Raw genomic sequence first — 21,570 nt, 5'->3', positions numbered from 1 at the left:
CGGCTTAGAAAAAGGGGAGGGGGAAAAACCAGCAGGAACTCGCAAGACATTGTCGTCTTGCGAAGCAAGCCCATAGGAGATTCGTTTTGCGAAGCACCTCCAAAACAGAAAACTCTTTCGTCTAGCGAGTGTTCCGTCTTGCGAGGCATTCGTCTTGCGGGGCACCACTGTATAGGCATTAAGTGGCAGTATCTGTGTTTGAACCAAAGTGGTCTCACATTGAGATTAGGCGAAAATGTAGAAGTACTGAAGTTGAGAGCTGACTTGAAAGTTTGCTCTTGTTCTGGACACTATGTAGATGTCAGTAAGTTGGAAAAACAGCTCCTACGCAAGTCCTCCATTTGCCACTTTCATGTTTCATCTCCTTGTTCTGCTACCATCACTCCCAGGTGAGAGTCATACATATATAGCTGAGTGTGTCTCACACCAGTGATGTGGGATAGCAGATTTTCCAGTGCTTTATTTTTCTGTGGAAAACCTGTTCCATGCCACTTGCAAATAAATATTATGTAAGCCCCAGTACAGTGTGGTGGAGGGGAAGTTGTTCTGTTGGGCAGGTAGAAAGATTTGCACTGATGGAACGATCTCCTTAGCACTAATTTAAATACGACCCAATATACAACTACAAGCTGTCCGAAAGCCTCTATAAATACATAACATGGTAAAAAGGACTATAAAACTGAATTCTGCTCTGAGTAGACCCATTAAAATTAATGGACATTAGTGAAGACCTTCAACGAGTGTACTGAATTTGACTAATGTTGGATGCAACCTAAAACAACCATCTTAAAAGCCATCACAGTAGCAAATGAAACCAGCAAATAATGCAAGTGTAAAAGTAGATAGCAAAAAAATAACAATTTAATTGTGTTGATGATTTGATTGTTTCTTTGATTGTCCCTGAATCTTCCCACCACACTTGCCATCCTCTCCTGCCATACCCTTTGAGAAACCCTGATGTAAGGGGTCTTCCACACTGATCTTGGGGAAGTGAAATTACGTATGCCTCAAAAAAGGTGCTGTGTATATGATAAGTAGATATATATGCACAAAATGGGGGGGGGGGCGTTATTTAAGAGGGTTGAAAAAAAAATAAATTCTCAAGAGAATTGCTTTCTGGAAGCAGAGAAAGTGTTTCCTGCTGCTTGAGGAAGCGCTCAGGGACCGTGGACCATTAAAGTGCAATGTAGCTCTTTGAATTCTGGACCTACCGTGATAAGACTGATGAAAGCACCATGTATCCAGTGTTTGAAACTCCCATTGTTCTAGGCGCGTTTTGTGACAGGGAATTTCATTAGCGCAAGCAGTTTCTGTTCTCTGGGCTCAGTACTTCACCTAAGATTTCGGATTAAAACTGCAGAGTGGAAGGAAAGGACCTTTTTCTGCCTCCCCACTTCCAGGTACTCTCTTAAGACTAGAGAAGAGACCCTCTTGAGAATATTAGGGTGTGGGCAGGAGAAGGACTATACCATGTGAGAAATGAACATATTTTAGCTCCAGTTCATTCATTTCCAGCTTTGTATTCTTCCATGACATTCCATTGTTGCATCCATAACCTAGGTTAAAGGTCCATTTAGCTTCCAGCTTTCATATTTCAGTTTCTAACAGCATGTATTTCCATGGGAGTTGCCGTTAATTTCTATCTTCTTAAATTATTCAGGTTTATTATGTGACCTATAAATGTTTTATATCCCCAAGCTATAATCTATAAAATTATATCCACCACGCTATTGTACCAACAGCTCTGGTAGTCTAGCAAGCTTCCAAGTGGCACAGTTTGCCTGTGGGCAAAAACTATTCTGCTCTGCTCTGCTCAGCTGCTTGCTATTCTAGCAGTGCAAAGCTATGTATGCCTATGCAGAAGGAAATTCCATTGAGCACAATGGGACTTACTTGGGAGTAGCCATTCCATCAGACTGCTTCAGTGGGGAAGATGGAAAACACAGCTCGCTCGCATTAGCTGAAAGATCAGCTTGATCAGGCACTTTGTGCCCCAGGAATTGAGCCAGCTGGTCATTATAAGAGCAACGTAGTGCCTGGGTTTGATTCTTCCCTTTGTATCCTTTTTCCTTCACGTGCCATGTTTTTCTTATATCATAACCCTGCAGGCAGGGACTGACTTCTTTTAATTGTATGTGAACCACTCAGGGAGCTGAAGAGCAGGGTACAAATGCTCCAAATAGTTCACATTTCACATTTATCGGGTCTTTGCTGCAACATCTTTTTAAAGGCTAAGCAATGGAGAGGCCCTTGAAGAACGCAGATTGCTAGGCTGCAACCCTATACACCATTAACCTGGGAGTAAGTCCCATCAAACTCTGAAGGACTTAACTTCTGGCATTGCACTGTTAAGCACCTAATCTAGTGTAGAGTAGTGGCTAACTGTGCCATCTTCGTCTGCTCAGAAGGCAGTCCTGTTGAGTTCAAGGGACTTACTCTCAGGTTAAGTGTGCATAGAGGACTGCAGCCTTAGGTGCCCTCCAAATCTTTTGGACTATAAGTCCCACCAGCATGTGGCATAATGAATTTACTAAGTCATTATGGCTCCCGAAGACTCTTCTTCTTTTACTGCTGAGCAAACAGGCACAAGTCTATTCGCAAGAAGGCTGAAATCTTAATCTCAGGGTAATGGGTTTGAGCCCCACATTGGGCAAAAGATGCCTGCTTTGCAGGGGGTTGGACCAGATGACCCTCGTGGTCCCTTCCAACGCTACAATTCTATGATTGCATGTGTGTGTTTTGGAGGGGAATCTGTTGTTGTTTACTCGTGTCTGACTCTTCGTGACCCCATGGACCAGAGCATGCCAGGCACTCCTGTCTTCCACTGCCTCCTGCAGTTTAGTCAAACTCATGCTGGTAGCTTCGAGAACACTATCCAACCATCTCGTCCTCTGTCGTCCCCTTCTCCTTGTGCCCTCCATCTTTCCCAACATCAGGGTCTTTTCCAGGGAGTCTTCTCTTCTCATGAGGTGGCCAAAGTACAGGAGTCTCAGCTTCAGGATCTGTCCTTCCAGTGAGCACTCAGGGTTGATTTCCTTAAGAATGGATAGGTTTGATCTTCTTGCAGTCCATGGGACTCTCAAGAGCAGGGGTAGGCAATCTAAGGCCCAGGGGCCAGATGCGGTACAATCGCCTTCTCAATCCAGCCTGCGGACAGTCCAGGAATCAGCATGTTTTTCCCACGAGTAGAATGTGTGCTTTTATTTAAAATGCACCTCTGAGTTATTTGTGGGGCACAGGGATTCATTCATTATTATTTTTTCAAAATACAGTCCGGCCCACCACATGGTCTGAGGGACGGTGGACCGGCCCATGGCTGGAAAAGGTTGCTGACCCCTGCTCAAGAGTCTCCTCCAGCACCATAATTCAAAAGCATCAATTCTTCAATGATCAGCTTTCTTTATGGTCCAGCTCTCACTTCCATACATCACTACAGTGGTACCTCAGGTTAAGAAGTTAATTTGTTCCAGAGGTCCGTTCTTAACCTGAAACTATTCTTAACCTGAGGTACCACTTTAGCTAATGGGGCCTCCCGCTGCCACCGTCACATGATTTCTGTTCTCATCCTGAAGCAAAGTTCTTAACTGGAGGTACTATTTCTGGGTTAGCGGAGTCTGTAACCTGAAGCGTCTGTAACCTGAAGCGTATGTACCACTGTACTGGGAAAACCATAGCTTTAACGGGGAATCTGTTGCTGTTTAGTCGTGTCTGACTCTTCGTGACCCCATGGACCAGAGCATGCCAGGCACTCCTGTCTTCCACTGCCTCCCGCAGTTTGGTCAAACTCATGCTGGTAGCTTCGAGAACACTATCCAACCATCTCGTCCTCTGTCGTTCAGAATGGATAGGTTTGATCTTCTTGTAGTCCATGGGACTCTCAAGAGTCTCCTCCAGCACCATAATTTGAAAGCATCAATTCTTTGGCGATGAGCCTTCTTTTATGGTCCAGCTCTCACTTCCATATATCACTACTGGGAAACCATAGCTTTAACTATACGGACCTTTGTTGGCAAGGTGATGTATCTGCTTTTTAAGATGCCTTACTAAACCAGTGTGGTACAGGGGTTAGATTGCTGGACTAGAACCTGGGAAACCAGGATTCAAATCCCCACACTCAGCCAAGAACCTCAACATATAAATAAAACAACGAAGCCTGTCCCTGGCTCGCGGTCGACTTGCACCTCTGCTCCCTCGACCACTCCCGCTCTTTCCTATCTCTATGCAACGAGCCCGGAATGAACCGAAAGGCTTTCCAACGTCCGCAGGGAAGAGACGGCGTGATGGTGGGAGGGGGGTAAAGGCGGAGTTAACCGCGGCGCACGCGCAAAGGGAGTCTCTGACGCCGGCCGGCCCCGTTGCCCGGACCAGCGATGGCGGAGTGCGTGGCTGGTGAGAGGAAGGCGCTCGAGAGGCGGCGGAAGTGATACCTGCCTCCTCTTGGTTGGGCGAGAGCGAGGGGCGGAAGACGCCGGCGAGGCTGAGCGCGGGAGGGGGGCGAGCCTTGCTCCCGTTGCCAGGTAAAAGGGGAGGGAGGCGAGTGACCTTTGGGGGGGGATTTGACCTTTCGTGCCCCATTTGAGTTGCGAGGCTTGTTCTGTCAGGTTTTTTCTTCAGGCTGGAGGGGGCTTCGAGGGGGCTTATGTAATGCCAAACTGAACTTGGTCCCAGGCATTGGGCTACCTCGTGCCTGACCTCCTCTGACAGGTTACTTCACATTTATTTATTGCATCGAGTTATTTCTTCCTTTTTTTAAAAAAAAGTAGCTGTTGTAAATCTTCTAGCTGTGGGACAGGCAGGTCGCTCGCCCTCAGTCAAGACACTTGCTCCTGGGGGTGAGCTACTGAACACCCCCCCCAAAAAAAAACCCCAACCGAATTGGGTGCAACAGACAAATTAAAAGGGGCTTGTCGACTGGAAGCAAACCCAAAGTACGTTGGACGCAGCTGCCAAGCCCCTCTCTTTCCTCTTCCTTTTTTCCTAATCTCTCCTTGGGAATCTTTTTTTAGGAAAGGTCACTTGCGAACATGGTTGTTGTTATTTGTTCCTGCCAGCTTGGAATCCTGGCTCGGAAGAATGCAACTCAGACAGGATTAGTTTGGGCCCCACCAACTCTTTTTCTGGGTCTTTCAGGGAGCTTGTTTCAGCAAAAACACCTATAAAGACTCTCAGACTGAAAATCAGCAAAGAAGTTTCGACGGCAGAGTCCAGCCTGAAGCTGCCAACTTAGAATTAATAGGGAAATTTGACACTTCCAAACTCGGGCTTAGTGGTGATTTCATTTCACTTTTAAATTGTGTAACCTACCATGTTTCTGTATTACTATACACAAGGCGATTTGGGATTGGCAAACTCCCTCTTTGAGTTTGAGTTATCTTTTTATCAGTTCATTCCCAGGTGGGAGTGTTTCATGTCTCCTCTGGTTGGATCTTTTATAGTTTGTCTGGATCTCATTTTAAGTCACACTCTGAACAGGAATGTGGTGTATCTTGCATTGTGGGGGAGAGGGTTTCTGGCCACGCTTCGGACAAATGCACACTTGCCAACTGAGATTAGGGCTTCATAGAATCGTAGAGTTAGAAGGGACCCCAAGGCAGCTGTCCCATACGGGGATCAAACATGCAACCCTTCACTGCAGAACCAGGGTGGTAGTCAACTAAGCTTTACTCAGCGTAGACCCAAATAAAAAATGTTTTCAGAAAGTGAAAAATATCCTCTAGATCTGTCGCCAGTATTGCATCGGAGGGTATGGCCCCTGGCCCATAAAGGCTTGTGTTTCCAATAAACGTATTGTTGAAGATTCCACGGAGCTCTCTGCTATTTAAGGTATATTCATTATGCAGAATAGAAAGTCTTTCATCACACCGCATTTCTGGCAAAGTGCATGCTCCATATATTGCATGAAGCTGACAGTTCCAGCAGCTCACAGATACACACCCAGTGTTTTTCTAGGTCAGTGTGGCACAGTTGGGGTGGGACTGTTATGATTTCCTCCCCCTCTGAAGAAGCTAGTCACAATCCGGTTACTAGTCAATTTCACTTGAGTTTGACACCTTAACTTGCAGGTCACAGAGAAAAATGTGAGCCTTCACTACAAAGCACTTGAAGGCTGCAGACACTTTATAAGACTTTCAAGAGTTCATTTGTTTTATGAATATTACCTATAAGGATCTTAACTGAAGGAAAATAGTACTGATTTTTCTAATCCGGAGAAATTAACATTTGGACAGCGGGATAAATGGAATGCATAACATTTAATGCAACATCTGATTGGCCACTGTGAAAACAGGATTCCTGCTTTACTAATCTAATTTGTTGTTTTGTCCCCCTCATTTGATTAAATTTAACAGTCGAATTTCATAATACCAGTAATACATATTATTTCTTATCTTTATTTTAGCAATGGTGAATTGTATTGGAAATGGTTTTTTTCTGTCTCTAGGATTATAATAGCTAGTCATAAAACTACTTCATCCTGGAGTATGATTGAAATATTGTATGGCAGAATTGAATTACACTTTTTGAACATGGATATAAAAGGTGCAAAAGGCTTAAATATACACATGTTAATTGTGGATGACATGATTTTTTGATGATTGGGTTTCTCTGCAACAAACAAGGAAGCAAAGCTTGATAATGAAGGTTATTTATTACATTATATTGTAAGTCACTTTGAGTTTACACGTTGTGAAAAAGAGACTAATAAGTCCTGTGAATAACAATAAAATATTAATATTTAATTTATTAGTTGCCCCTTACAAAATTTTAAGCGTATAAAGTATAAACTTATAAAGTGTATAAGTACCAAATAAGAAGAAACAATGCCTTACAATAAAATTTGTACAAAATAGACTTAATTAAACAGCAAAAACTTATAACCAACAAACAGCAAAAACATCTTAATCCATCACGTCTCTGGGGAAAGAAATAAGTTTTTACCTGTCGCCAAAAGGATGTTAAAGATGTCACCATCTAGACCTCACTGGGGACAGCATTCCACAAGTAAAGAGCCACAACTGAAAAGGCCCTATTCTTTGTTGAGACACTTTAAACCTTCCCCAGAGGCAGTACCTGAAGGAGGGGCTAAGATGAAGATTGAAGAGTTTGAGTAGTTTCATATTGGAAGAAATACAAAACCTCAAAAATATTGGTCTGTAAAGCCATACAAAGCTTTGTAGACCAAGTCATCACATTGAATTAGGCTCAGAAATGTGCTTGGTGTTGGAAATCCAGCCTTCTGTAAAGGTATACTTAGTAGTACGGTGGTACCTCGGGTTAAGTGAGAGCCAGTGTGGTGTAGTGGTTAAGAGCGATAGACTCCTAATCTGGGGAACCGGGTTCGCGTCTCCGCTCCTCCACATGCAGCTGCTGGGTGACCTTAGGCCAGTCACACTTCTCTGAAGTCTCTCAGCCCCACTCACCTCACAGAGTGTTTGTTGGGGGGGAGGAAGGGAAAGGAGAATGTTAGCCGCTTTGAGACTCCTTCCGGTAGTGATAAAGCGGGATATCAAATCCAAACTCTTCTTAAGTACTTAATTCGTTCTGAAGGTCCGTTCTTAACCTGAAACTGTTCTTAACCTGAAGCACCACTTTAGCTAATGGGGCCTGCCACGCCGCCGGAACACAATTTCTGTTCTCATCCTGAAGCAAAGTTCTTAACCTGAGGTACTATTTCTGGGTTAGCAGAGTCTGTTAACCTGAAGCGTCTGTAACCTGAGGTACCACTGTAGTGCTAGTAGTAAAATAATTTGCAGATGCCTACAGTAAATATCCCTGCTATTGGATCCATACCTAATACTTTGAAATTCTTGCAGTACTTTTGAACAAGCATGTGGAAATTCATTTCCCACAGTACAATACCACTGGGAAAGGTAGCAGTGGAGTATCTTTCTCAGCTGTCATATCTCCAGCTGTCAGCACCTCCATTGACTGCCAAGAGAAGGTACCTTGGATGCTCTTGTGTGGAATGCAAAGCATTGTGGGAACATCTGGAATCCCTTCTCTCTGTGGAGGGGCCTATGCCCAGGAACGTTCATTTCCATTTGTGGGGGAGAGATGGGAGAGGGGAATAAAACTCTCCTTGCAAATGACACCATTGATGTATTGCCTTGGTTGCTGAATGTATTTGGACTTGCTTGGATTGGGAGTTAAATTTCACTTTCTCTTAACTTCTGTACCATTTACTCTTTCAGTTGCATAATGGCAGACACTAATCCTTCCCCCCTGAAACACTTTGTGCTGGCTAAGAAGACGATTACTGCCATTTTTGAAGAGCTCCTGGATTATGTTACGGAAGGAACGCATTTTGTTGAAGGTTAGTTTTTAGCTGGAGAGGGGCAGGGAATATATGTTTTTGCAGCTGCAAGAAAACACTGAGAACATTCCTTCTCTCACACATCATGTGTAGGTAGTATCTAAGAATGCTTCACCGTAATCTGTTGACGGCAGCTTTGGTTAGAGAGTCCGCCGTCTGTTTTGATTCTTCCTGGCTTGAAATACAATCGAGTTACTGTTAGCATGGTAAACTTGGGAGTGAAGAAGTTGGCAAAAATGATGATTAGGGGCTCAACACACGTTGTAAAACTAGAAAAAGGCTTAGCGGTTTGTTCTGCCACTTAACTATGGAATTTGGTCCCACGAGGTGCAATGATGGCTATCAACCTGGGTGGCTTTAAAAGAGAATTAGACAGGTTCACTGAGGATAAGGCTTTCAGTGGCTACTAGACACTTTGTTCTACCTCCACTGGAAGAGGCAACGTGCCTCTGAATACCAGTTGCTGGAAATCACCAGTGGAGAGGGCATTGCTGCACGTGGGTCTTGCTTGTGGGCTTTACATAAAGGTAAAGGGACCCCCGACCATTAGGTCCAGTCGTGGCCGGCCGACTCTGGGGTTGCGGCGCTCATCTCGCTTTATTGGCCTAGGGAGCCGGCGTACAGCTTCCGGGTCATGTGGCCAGCATGACTAAGCTGCTTCTGGCGAACCAGAGCAGCACACGGAAACGACATTTACCTTCCTGCTGGAGCGGTACCTCTTTATCTACTTGCACTGGCGTGCTTTCGAACTGCTAGGTTGGCAGGATCAGGGACCGAGCAACGGGAGCTCACCCTGTGACGGTGATTTGAACTGCCAACCTTCTGATCGGCAAGTCCTAGGCTCTGTGGTTTAACCCACAGCGCCACCCGCTTTACCTTTTTTGGTTTGGTCCCATAGGGCTCATGACTTCCCTACCTGCTTTGCCTCGCTTGATTCAATTGGCAAGGATTTCTTTGGCAACCCATTCAAATTCTGAGATCCCTGAACAGCATCTGGTAAATGAAAACTTCCCTGAGTGCTTCTTAAGCTCGGTGCGCTTTCAAACGTTGGTGTAAAGTGGCTGATTATTTCGAGCCTTCCAAGGGCATGCAGGAGGAAGACCTATGCTGCTTATTTGATTAATAGAGAAAGAGTGTTGGGTCATGTAACTTTGGTAAAGATACGAAAAGGAAACAGAAATCCTTAAATGTTTTCCTATTTGGAGAACAGAAATCTAGAATCAAATCCAGTAATCAAGAAGGAACTTCTTGACATGCCTTGATTTTTGGCCATCTAGTTAGAAATGATTAGAGTAGAAATGCATTCCTTCATTCACGGGTGCCGGAAAATAATGTTCCTGGGAGTATTGAGATGAGGAAGAATGAAGAAGAGAAGTAGCCCTACCACTACTATACTGTGCTGGGAAGTGGGGTTAAGGAGAGAGAAAATAAGCAGTAGCAGATGTTGGATATGGAGTTGGAAGTACTTAGAATCATAGAATTGTAGAGTTACATATAACCACATGTAGGTCTGTGATTTAATGGGTCAATACTAATCTGCTAATCTCTGAAATATTTGGACCAGGTCACCAGGTTGCTGGCAATGAGTCTAGGGAGATAAGGCAACGCAAGAGTCAGCACAAGGGATCAAGCACTGGGTCTTGATCCCTCATTGCACTAATTTGTCCCGTTGGATTAAGGAAGCACTGCTGTGCATAGTAACCAGTTGTGTCATTGTGACATTGTCCCATTTAATGGCAGAAACTTACAAAAACCCGCAACTTGAAGATATAGCCACCAAGGATGAACTGGCAAAAATAGAGGAGTACAAGAAGAAGCTGGCAGTCATTGGTGGGGTACTCGCACGAAGACACATGAAAGTAGCTTTTTTTGGCAGGTAAGTGTTAAATGACTCTTATTTGGAATCAGTGTGTAAAATTACGGTTGCAATCTGCTAGGAGTCTCTTCTGACCAAGTCTCATAGAAATGAGTGGTGCAAGAAGCACTGAAGCGTTCCACTGTCTCATCAGTCCCTAAAGCACCCTTGCAAGGCGGTTCAGAATCATTCTTACCCATATTGCAGATAGGTTGAGTAAGGCTGAGAGATTGTGAGTTTCCCAACTACTGAGCTCAGCGGAGATGACAGTTTAGCTGCAGACCTCCTGGTTCACAGTTCACCTTTATTTTAATGCTGTTCATGGGTGGTCTCTGTTTTTAGGTCTTCTCCTCCTCCTCTCCCCTTTCTCGTTGTTTGGGAAAGTTTCAGTGGGGAGGCAATCAGGCTGCTAACACTATTTGTCCCCTCTCCCCAAGAGCTGCTCTTGCTTTGAATCAGAATTGAGATTCATAATCTGACTTCCCGTAAGTTGTGTCTTCAACAACCTTGGAGAACAAAAGCAAAGTAAAGCAGCCTTGGGAAGTTTCCCAGAGCTGGAGAACGAGAAGGATACTTGAACAGTGGCCCCAAAGAAAGACGCTTTGTCTAATGATTCCACCAGAATATAGAAGGAAACACAGTGTGCTGGGAGGTATATAATTCAACTTCCAGAGAGGCTATGTTTTCCTTTTAAGCATAAAATCATCTTTCTATCTGCAGTGTTTGCAAAACGATACTTTAAAGCCTGTAGATGATGCTTGGCTAGATCTCTGAAGAGTCGAATTAATGGCCAAAGTTTTATGGCTTCATTGCTCTGCCTTGTTCAACACCCCTCCCAGAATGAATTCTGTGGAATAACACAAAACTTATGGGGGTGGGGTATGAATCGTACCAACGTACTCAGTTGGCTTAACCTTTGCAGGTCGTAATGAAGCTTTAAAAATAATAATAAAAGTGATGTTTTGATTTCTTGGGCCAGATTTTTAATTTAGCATGGAGTGTTCTCACTCGGTTTTAAACCTGGCAGTTTAACCCTGTGCTTGCCCTCCTTTGCAGAACCAGCAGCGGAAAGAGTTCTGTCATCAATGCCATGCTGTGGGATAGAGTGCTCCCCAGTGGCATTGGGCACACAACCAACTGTTTCCTCAGCGTGGAAGGAACAGATGGCAATGAGGCTTACCTCATGACTGAGGGCTCGGATGAAAAGAAAAGTGTGAAGGTACGGATTCTCGTGGCTTATAAACTGGTGTCCAGAAACCTTATTAAAAGGACTACACATGCACACTCGTTTCTTACCTGTCATCCTTTATGTTTCCCTCTGCCGCTCAGAAGAATGTGTTCCAAGTTTTAAGAAGTAGTTGTCCTATGCCAGTTTTTTCAGAATTTATTCTCTACTGCACAGAACAATAAGGGCAAAAATCTTTTTTTTTAAAAAAAATCTAAAACAGCCAGGTTTGTGTCCTCGGATTACAACTCCCATCAGCTGCATGTGCCGGCTGCTCCTGATGGGAGTTGTCGTCCAAAACATCTAGAGGGCACCAGTTTGGCAAAAGCTGATGCAGAAGATGCTAAAAATGAGGCATTTGGGAGAACGAGTTAACGCAGAGATTTGGAAAACCAATTTCTGTTACAGAAGACAAGCACAAATGTCCTTACATACTTGTTAATTTCTTTTGCTTTCATTTATTTCAAGATATTTGTGTCCTGCTTTTCATGCAAACTTCACATAGCTGTTTGCATTAGAATACTAAAACCATAAGCATCAATTAAAACAGCAAAGACAAGTTACAGTGGGGGCGATAATCTTTTTAAAAATAAGAGTTCTCTCCTCGGAGCAAGATGGTTCTTGAGGAGCCTTGTGAGTGGCAGTCAGGGAAGGAAGAGGGGTCCAGCTGGACTACTGGAGGCTGTCAGGAGCTCATCCTACTCTTGAGTAGGACCCTGGCAGACACACATGCCCGTCTGGCATGTTCTTGCCCTCCTGGTTGATCGTTCGGGAGCTTCAAAAGCTTTCTGCAGCCCAAACATCACAGCGACCAATGCCAACAGACATCGGCACAGTTAGGGATCCGCAGAGTCTTCGCAGCTTGCGCAACAGACCTCAGCAACTCAGCATTTTGGCTAACCTACTTTATTTACATATAAACACACACAGAGCACTGCAACATGGCTCCCTCTCTCTCTAGCATCAGACAGCAAAGGGAAAAAGAACAAAGGACAATAGTCCCACCTCATGGAACACAGTAACACAAACATCCTGTCTCCGTCACTTCCCACTCCGTGGAGTCAAAACATACACCGTCATGTGAAAGACAACAATCCCATGACTGCAGTCATGGAGCAGGAATTCTAACAGAGGCTACATGGTGGACACCTCACTTGCCTGTTATCCAGTATGTGTTTCTGGATTTTGGGGGGAGGGCCTTAGGACCAGCGTGGGAAAGGTGTGTCCCTCCAGATGCTGCTGAACTACAACTGTCATCATCCCCTAGCTATTGGTCACACTTGCTGCAGCTGATGGGAGTTGTGGTTCAGCAACATCTGGAGGGCCAATCATCTCCCACACCTGCTTTGGAAGGAAGGTAAGAACGTGTGGAGCAAATGAGGACAATTTGAATTTTCAAAGGAAGGGGTTATGGGTTGGTGAATCACAGAATACACACAGAGAAACGTAGCTGAGGAGAGACCAAACCTCTATTATATGCAAGAGTTCTTCACTTATATGTGAAAAGACATAATAATATTTATACCCCGCCCATCTGGCTGGGCTTCCCCAGCCACTCTGGATGGCTTGCAGCCCATAAAAAATTGCAAAACATCAGACATTTTAAGATTCCTAATACAAGGCTGCCTTCAGATGTCTTCTAAACTCAGATAGTTATTTATTTCCTTGACATCTGATGGGATGGTGGGCGCCACTACTGAGAAAGCCCTCTGCCTGGTTCCCTGTTACTTCACTTCTCGCAGTGAGGGAACCGCCAGAAGGCCCTCGGAGCTGGACCTCAGTGTCCAGGCTGAACAATGGGTGGAGATGCTCTAGGTATACTGGGCTGAGGCCATTTAGGGCTTTAAAGGTCAGCACCAACACTTTGAATTGTGCTCGGAAACGTACTGGGAGCCAATGTAGGTCTTTCAGGACCGGTGTAACTCCCAACAGATTATTTAGGAATGCTAGTCCTTCATGCCAGCTTAAGAGTCTCCGGTCTCTTCCTAACCTGTTGATTTCTTTTACAGACTGTTAATCAGCTTGCGCATGCCCTTCATATGGATAAAGACTTAGAGGCTGGCTGCTTGGTCCACATCTTTTGGCCAAAGGCTAAGTGTGCCCTCTTGAGAGACGACTTGGTGTTAGTGGACAGGTACAGCTCTTGAATTTTGTTGGGCATATAAAGGTGCCGTGAGAAAATGCACCGTTCTTTGAAACGCCCCAGGCTCTCCCTTGGCTGCACTTCCTTCTTTGCTAAGCCTCTGCACACAGGTTGGCTTGGTTTCAGCTGAAACAAGAGGAAGTCTCATGACTGGAGCTTTAAAAGGGAATCTAGCACTTGGCTGAATTTTAAGTGTGCTTGCGAAACTAAGCCAAGCACGAGTGCAGAAATGTCCCCTTTCACTTTCAGGTTATCCATTTTTTTCTTTTAAAATGCAGAGGACCTGGAAGTTGGACTTCCTGAGAGAGGTTTAACAAACAAACAACTGGGGAAAGTGATGCTTTTCAGATGGGCAGCTGTGCTGGTCTGCTGCAGTTTGCAAGTCCAGCAAATTTATTGTGTGAATTTAGAGGTCATTGCTGTTGGTTTGATCTTAATCTAGGCTTGGGTTGCTTACTTAATAGAGCATTTTCCTAGTAATTTGTATTATGGCTCCTCTTTGGTATGTCACTGGAAGTCATGCGAACACATAATCGTAAGTATGCTGCTTACAAGGACCGATTAGGAGAATAGGTAGCTATGTATAGATGAGTACAGATGCAGAGAAGACCTGCAATTTTACAATGGAGCCAAAGGTCAAGGGGAGTGAATGAAAAGTTGTGTGTCACTGGACAGTGCAGGCAAATTTCAAGATGCCATCAGAACAGGGATGTGCTTCCTGCTTCAATCATATATTCACAAATGATATGTTACAGTGTGGTGGAACCTGCAGCGGACCACTATGAGGGCTGTATCAAGACCAGGACCCCAGGGAGAGTAGTTTTACCCCTTCCCTGCCCCCTTCATGCCACAGCCCCAGTGAAAACTGAGACCCTCTCTGTCCAACCCTCCAAGCTATTTGCTCTGGAAGTGATGCTTCCAATGGAAACTTCCTTTCTGGGTCTAATAGGAGCTCAGCTCAGGTGGTTGTGGGATTTTATCAGAGCTGTGTAATGGAGGGGGAAGCTAATATTGCTTTGTCCCTGTTGTCTAAAGTGGGTTCATGTAGCAACGTCTTCCATAATTATCCCCTCTTCAAATATTAACTACATTCATTCACCACTACCCCATGCAAGCATTGCTCACCTCTGTTCATATCAACACCCCTTCATTTCGCCCTCCATACAACTTGCCAGTCAAACGAGGAAATCTTCTATTAGCCACAGTTTCCTGTTTCATCCAAACCAGGAAACTATGGTTTAGCACCCTCAGAACAAGGCAGCTTGGGAACAAGCCAGGATATTAAACCCTGGTTTTGAATTGATTAGAATATTTTCACTTCTTCCAAAGCTGTTAACCATAGCTCCTTGGTTTAGGCAGACTGAGAAGCAACAGTTAATGGAAAATTTCCTGGTTTGGGGACTTGCATTAAGGAAGGAAGGAAGGAAGGAAAGAAGGAAGGAAGGAAGGAAGGAAGGAAGGAAGGAAGGAAGGAAGGAAGGAAGCAAGCACCTGTGGGGGAGTGGCCAAAAGGCTAGTTCATATCTTGGATTATTAAGGCAAAATGTGATTGGACTTTCCCTCTTCTGTGTTCTTATTTCTGAATGGGAATAACTTCTTCAGGTTGCTGAGTAACTCTCTGACTTCATTCCACAGCCCTGGCACCGATGTCACCACAGAGCTAGACACCTGGATTGACAAATTCTGTTTGGATGCCGATGTCTTTGTTTTAGTTGCGAATTCAGAGTCAACCCTCATGAACACAGTAAGGCTTGTTTAAACCTGCTACTTCATTTGCCTCATTTGCAACACACCTTTCCTCGGGTCAGCAGACAAGGGCTTGAGATATTGTGCAGACTCTTAGTGGAATAGCAACATCTGAGTGTTCTAAATTAAGTCTGTTGCAGAGCATTTTCTTTATTGGACAACAAGCAAGGGGAAGATGGGAAGTTGAGTTTGACTGCATCTTCATTCAAAGGTCTGCTTGCTACAAAGCCAAGAATCATTAGTGAAATTACATGCCTGCTTGCAGCTTCTTCTGAATTTTGGATCTTTGCACAAAATCTATTAACTGCTTGGGTTTGCGAGGCTGTATGTGTCAATTAAAAAACAAACAAACAGCAGTCTTTGCTTTTGTATTGAAGTTACAATTTAAAAGGCGAAAGGTGGCTTGGCATTCTTTTATTTGGGTAAAAAAATGTTTTAAGGACTGTGCAGACTTCATGCTGGTGAGCATGTTGCCTTCTCAAGAGACACTGGGACACAGCCAAACCCTATGGATAATCCCCCCCCCCCAATCTCTACTTTAACTTTAAGGCTCTTAGATCAGCCTTCCTTCCAGTCATCCTCCTGGAGCATGAGACTGTTTCCTGTAGTAATTAAATATTATGGCAGGCAGATGACCAAACCCCAGAGGCACTCTTCAGATGGCATTCCTTTGGTGAAACTGATGTGTGCAATAGATCTTCTGTATCACAGGTTAGGGAAAACATGTGCGCCCCCCCCCCCCCAGCTCCCATCAGCCCTAACTAGTAAAACCAGCAACTGGGACTTATGGGTGTTGTAGTCCTGCAACATGTGGAGGGCCATAGGTTTCCCAGCTCCCCTGCATCAGGTTAATAGTGGACAGTTACCAGTACCTCCTAAGAAAGTGACTTAAAGCTCCAAATGGGACTTTAAGTGCCCTTTGCTATGTGGTCCGCACTGTATGGGCATCCCAGGGCACTGTCTGTAATATTGCAAATTTACCAGCACTATAAACCTGTGTGAATCTGATCAGTACCTGGATGGGAGACTGCCTGGGAATCACATGTAGAAAGTTGGGATTTGAAGGAAATTGCCATGTGGCAGAACCAAAATCGAAACGGGGGGTCTAGACTGAAACCCAGGTTTTGGCCCAGGTGTTATTTTTGGAGGCAGTTGATGAAGATGAAGATAAATGAATAAATAAATATTTCATAAAGGTAAGTATCAAATAAACATAAAAATCAGCATTTTATCTGAACTGAGAGCTGATGTGGTATAACTATACAACAGAGTTGCGAATGAAAAAAAATAATGAGTTTAGTTCTCGCCTCTCTTGTGAACTCGTCTTCATCAAGCTGCTCTCTCTCAGCCTTAGCCCCCCACCGGTAACATGGGGCCAACAATAGTCACTTGTCTTAAAGTTTTCTGGGGCTGATGGCAGGTGAAGTTCAAAACATCTGAAGGATGCCATGTTGGGAAAGCCTGTAAGCAGGTGTGGGGAATCTCCAAATGTTGCTGGACTACAGCTCCCATCATCCCTGGCCGTGAAACACTTTAACTCACCATAGAAACTTTGCAGATTTATTTATTTTTTACGTTTGCTTTTAATGTGCTGCATGAAGACCTCACAATTAACATGTGTTCACGCTCCATGTTTCAGAGTTTAAAGGCTTACATTTTTCCTCTCCCCCCCCAACCTTTTTTTTAATAGGAAAAGCATTTTTTCCACAAAGTAAATGAAAAACTTTCTAAACCAAACATCTTCATCCTGAATAATCGATGGGACGCTTCTGTATCAGAGCCGGAATACATGGAGGATGTAAGTTCTTGAATTGTTTTGAAGGGGCTCTGTGGGTGTGTTAGGTTGGTATTTAAGAAAAACTGTGTATTTAAGCTGTCAAGAGGTTGAAATGAGTTCAGGGATCATCATCCCAGGATATGCAACCAACAGGGTGGCTTAGATCACACCAAAAATAAAGCAAAGTATCATCCAAGACCTCTGTAGTGCGTAGTTTAAAATTTCTTAACTAAAAAGAGAGAACTGTAGGGGGAACCAACAAGAACTTCCAAGAGTTTCTACGCCCTCCAACTAAAAGTGACATTTGAGGTGCAGAATCATTTTGCACTGAGGGGTGTGTGTGTGGATGTTTTGCACTGTTAACTTCAAAAGACAGTAATCCTTTCCCTGATTAGTACTTTTGACTCTGGGAACAGATTAAGGCCATTTTTGTGACACGGTTGTAGGAAATAAATAAAAGCGCTACCTTTTCTGTTGTTGGTTTTTGTGTTTAGTTCATATGCTGGTGTAGCCTCTTGCTTGCCTGAATGGACAGATTGGGGGTGGGAGGACTGTGAAAACACATTTAAAATCATATAGAATGTTAGTCAGCCAAAGACCTGGTTGAAGAGGGACATTTTTGCCTGGTGCCTAAAGATGTATAATGAAGGGGCCAGGCAAGCCTCACTGGGGAGAGCATTCCACAGACAGGGAACCACTCAGAGAAGGCCTGACAGAACAGGTAGGTTTTCAGCAGGTGTTTAGAAGTTGGAACAGAAGGTGACGGCTGATTCTCTGTTGGCAGAGAATTATTATTTCATTTCTGTCCTGCTTTATATTTTTAAGAAAAATCTCAAAGCGGTTTACAGAATATTAAAACATCAATAAAACAATTCTACAGGACTGAACCGTTGACGCTAAAGGCTCTTATTTCTTGCTGTCCAATGAGCCTCGCCAACCCTGGGAATGATCAGCGATGCTCCTGCAGATGATCTCAGCAAATGAACTGGGATATAAGGGTTCAGGCATCCATGAAGTATCCTAAATCTTTGTTGTTCAGGGCTTTGCAAGTTAATACAAAGGACCTTGAACCTGACTTGGGAGTCAATGGGAAAATGCAGATGCAGTCCCACCCAGAGAGGCTCTTTGCATAGCGCTCCGTTTATCAGCTGATTGAAGACTGCCCTGATGTGCTTCTGCTCTCTTTCTTTAGGTGCGCAAGCAGCACATGGAGCGCTGCCTGACGTTCTTGGTAGATGAGCTCAAGGTCGTGGATCCCTCCGAAGCCCAGAACCGAATCTTCTTCGTTTCGGCCAAGGAAGTCCTTAGCGCCAGGAAACAGAGAGCCCAGGGCATGCCTGAGGGAGGTGTGTATTGAATGCGGGATCCTGCAATGTAATGTTCCTTTGAAAGCGCAGCTTTTCAAAGAAGCCTTATTAAAAACGAGGCTTTTGCTGTGCGGTCTTGGAAAACTTGAATAATTGAATCAGGGACTTCCAAGTAACCTAGTCCAACTCCCAAGCCAATTCAGGAAATCAACTGCTACAGCACTGCTGGTAGGAGGCCATCCCTGTTTATAAACCTCTCACATCAAACCTCATCAGCTGCTTTGTGCTTTTCTAGGTGGGGCACTGGCCGACGGATTTCAGACACGCTTCCAAGAATTTCAGCAATTTGAGAAAATGTTTGAGGTAAACTTCCTGAGAGTCTAAAACAGTTGTGCTTAGGTTTTTAAAATACGGTACAGTGGTACCTTGGTTTAAGAACAGCTTAGTTTATGAACAACTTGGACTAAGAACGCTGCAAACCCGGAAGTAGGTCTTTTGGTTTGTGAACTTTGCCTTGGAATAAGAACATGTTCTGCTTGCTGTTGAGTGTGTTCCATTTATAAATTGAGTCCCCCGCTGCTTTGGGAAAGCACGCCTCGGTTTAAGAACGCTTTGGTTTAAGAATGGTCTACTGAAACGGATTAAGTTCATAAACGAAGGTACTACTGTATATACTTACGCAGCAGCAGCATTTTTCTAATAATATAATAATAATAAATTTTTATTTATACCCCGCCCTCCCCAGCCAAGGCCGGGCTCAGAGCGGCTTACAAGCAATAGTAAAAACAAGTTGAATGATTACAACTTAAAAACAAAATTAAAATACAACATTAAAATATTGAAACATTAAAATATTAAAATGTAGCCTCATCGCAGGAGGAGAAGGAAAGGAAAAAAGAAAGAGAGAGAGGGTATCAAATTGGCTCCAAGCCAAAGGCCAGGCGGAACAACTCTGTCTTACAGGCCCTGCGGAAAGAAATCAGATCCTGCAGGGCCCTGGTCTCATGAGGCAGAGCGTTCCACCAGAGTTGAAAAGGCCCTGGCTCTGGTTGAAACCAATCTAACTTCCTTAGGGCCCGGGACCACTAGGGTGTTGCTATTTATGGACCTTGAGGTTCTCCGTGGGGCATACCGGGAGAGGCGGTCCCATAGGTACGAGGGTCCTAGGCCATGAAGGGCTTTAAAGGTCAAAAGCAGCACTTTAAATCTGACCCTGTACTCTACCGGGAGCAAGTGCAGCTGGAAAAGCACTGGGTGAATATGCTCCCATGGCAGAGACCCCGTGAGGAGCCTCGCTGCAGCATTCTGCACCCGCTGGAGTTTCTGGGTCAGCTTCAAGGGCAGCCCCGCGTAGAGCGAATTACAGTAGTCAAGCCTGGAGATGACCGTCGCATGGATCACTGTGGCCAGGTTGGGGCAGGAAAGGTAAGGGACCAACTGCTTGATGCGGCGAAGGTGGAAAAATGTCGCCTTGGCTGTTGCTGTAACTTGCGCCTCCATGGAAAGGGAGGCGTCAAGGATTACACCCAAACTCTTAATGGAAGGCAATGGCACTAATTGGGCCCCCGCAAGAGAAGGGAGTTGGTCTCTCATCCCCATGCTATCCCGACCCAGCCATAGGACCTCTGTCTTTGAAGGATTTAGTTTCAATCGGCTCCCATGAAACCATCCAGCCACAGCTTCCAAGCATCTGGTCAGTGTGTTTGGGGCCGAGTCAGTGTGGCCATCCATCAGCAGATAGAGCTGAGTGTCATCAGCATATTGGTGACAGCCCAGCCCAAAGCTCCGGATAATCTGGGCAAGGTGGCGCATAAAGATGTTAAAAAGCATTGGGGAGAGAATTACGCCCTGCGGCACTCCACACACCAAGGAATGGCGCGACGACATTTCCCTCCCTAGTACCACCCTCTGTCCCCGACCAGAGATAGAAGAGCATAGTCAGTTACGGGCTATGCCCTGTATCCCCACGTCTGTGAGGCGGTGGTCCAGAAGATCATGATTGACCATGTCAAAGGCTGCTGACAAATCTAAAAGGATCAGCAGTCCTGACCCGCCTCGATCCAGTTGTCTACGGAGATCATCTGTTAGGGCAACCAGAGCCGTCTCCGTCCCAAAACCAGGACGGAAACCGGACTGAAATGGATCTAAAGCCGATGTTTCCTCCAGAAACCTACCAAGCTGTTCAGCAACCGCTTTCTCAATTACTTTACCCAGATATGGAAGATTTGAAACTGGGCGGTAATTGGATAGGTCTAAGGGAAGGCTTAGACCTAGGAAGGCTAGTTTGAAATGTTGCAGCTTTTATCTGGATAGCTCAATTGGTAGAGCGTGAGACACTTAATCTCAGGGTCGTTGGTTTGAGCCGCATGTTCGATGAAAGACTCCTGCATTGCGACTCTTGTGGCCCCTTCCAACTCTACAGTTCTGTGATTCATATGCAACCAACCATTTGGCAATGTTACTCCTGCCACATGCAACAGGAGGGCTTTTTGGTGGCATCCACCCAGAGGCTACAAGGCGGCCTTCACAAACCTGATGCCCTCCAGGTATTTTGGACTGCAACTCCCATTCTCACCTCAAAGAGGGAAGCAGAAAGGGGGATCACCCTCACCTTCCTTATCTCCTCCTCCTTCTCATGAGTGCCAATGCACAAATGTCCAGCTCTCTTCTAGGCCTTTAGATCGGAAGCATATTCTTTGACAGGTAAGGTAAAGGGACCCCTGACCATTAGGTCCAGTTGTGACCGACTCTGGGGTTGCGGCGCTGATCTCGCTTTATTGGCCAAGGGAACCGGCGTACAGCTTCCGGGTCATGTGGCCAGCATGACTAAGCCGCTTCTGGCGAACCAGAGCAGCACACGGAAACGCCGTTTACCTTCCCGCTGGAGTGGTACCTATTTATCTACTTGCACTTTGACGTGCTTTTGAACTGCTAGGTTGGCAGGAGCAGGGACCGAGCAACGGGAGCTCACCCCGTTGCGGGGATTCAAACCACCGATCTTCTGATCGGCAAGTCCTAGGCTCTGTGGTTTAACCCACAGCACCACCCACGTCCCACACATTGACAGGTAATTCCTGTCAAATGTTTGGAGAAGGGCCATAGCTCGGCTGTTGAGCATCTGCTTTGACTGCAGAAGGTCCTAGGTTCCTTCCCAAGGTAGGGCTGGGAATGCCGTCTGGTTTGCTGCCAATCAGCGTACGCTATAC

General features: G+C 45.0%; 1 protein-coding gene across 1 annotated transcript in view; it reads left to right on the top strand.

Annotated features, from left to right (window-relative positions):
* The first annotated feature begins 4,358 nt into the window (after positions 1 to 4,358).
* Positions 4,359 to 21,570, top strand: part of MFN1 (mitofusin 1) — a 36,106-nt gene continuing 18,894 nt past the window's right edge. Inside the window, exons 1-9 of the mRNA XM_082224283.1 lie at positions 4,359 to 4,517; positions 8,190 to 8,311; positions 10,052 to 10,187; positions 11,223 to 11,385; positions 13,401 to 13,525; positions 15,170 to 15,278; positions 16,971 to 17,078; positions 18,250 to 18,403; positions 18,660 to 18,727. Of these exons, the coding sequence (XP_082080409.1) occupies positions 8,197 to 8,311; positions 10,052 to 10,187; positions 11,223 to 11,385; positions 13,401 to 13,525; positions 15,170 to 15,278; positions 16,971 to 17,078; positions 18,250 to 18,403; positions 18,660 to 18,727 (978 nt within the window). The 5' untranslated portion in view covers positions 4,359 to 4,517; positions 8,190 to 8,196. The remainder of the gene's footprint in view (positions 4,518 to 8,189; positions 8,312 to 10,051; positions 10,188 to 11,222; positions 11,386 to 13,400; positions 13,526 to 15,169; positions 15,279 to 16,970; positions 17,079 to 18,249; positions 18,404 to 18,659; positions 18,728 to 21,570) is intronic.

This window comes from Podarcis vaucheri (genome assembly GCF_965113315.1).
Source record: "Podarcis vaucheri genome assembly, chromosome: 5".
NCBI classification, from domain to species: Eukaryota; Metazoa; Chordata; class Lepidosauria; order Squamata; family Lacertidae; genus Podarcis; species Podarcis vaucheri.
Note: the sequence above shows the minus strand (reverse complement) of the source record. Positions and strands in the feature narration are given on the sequence as shown.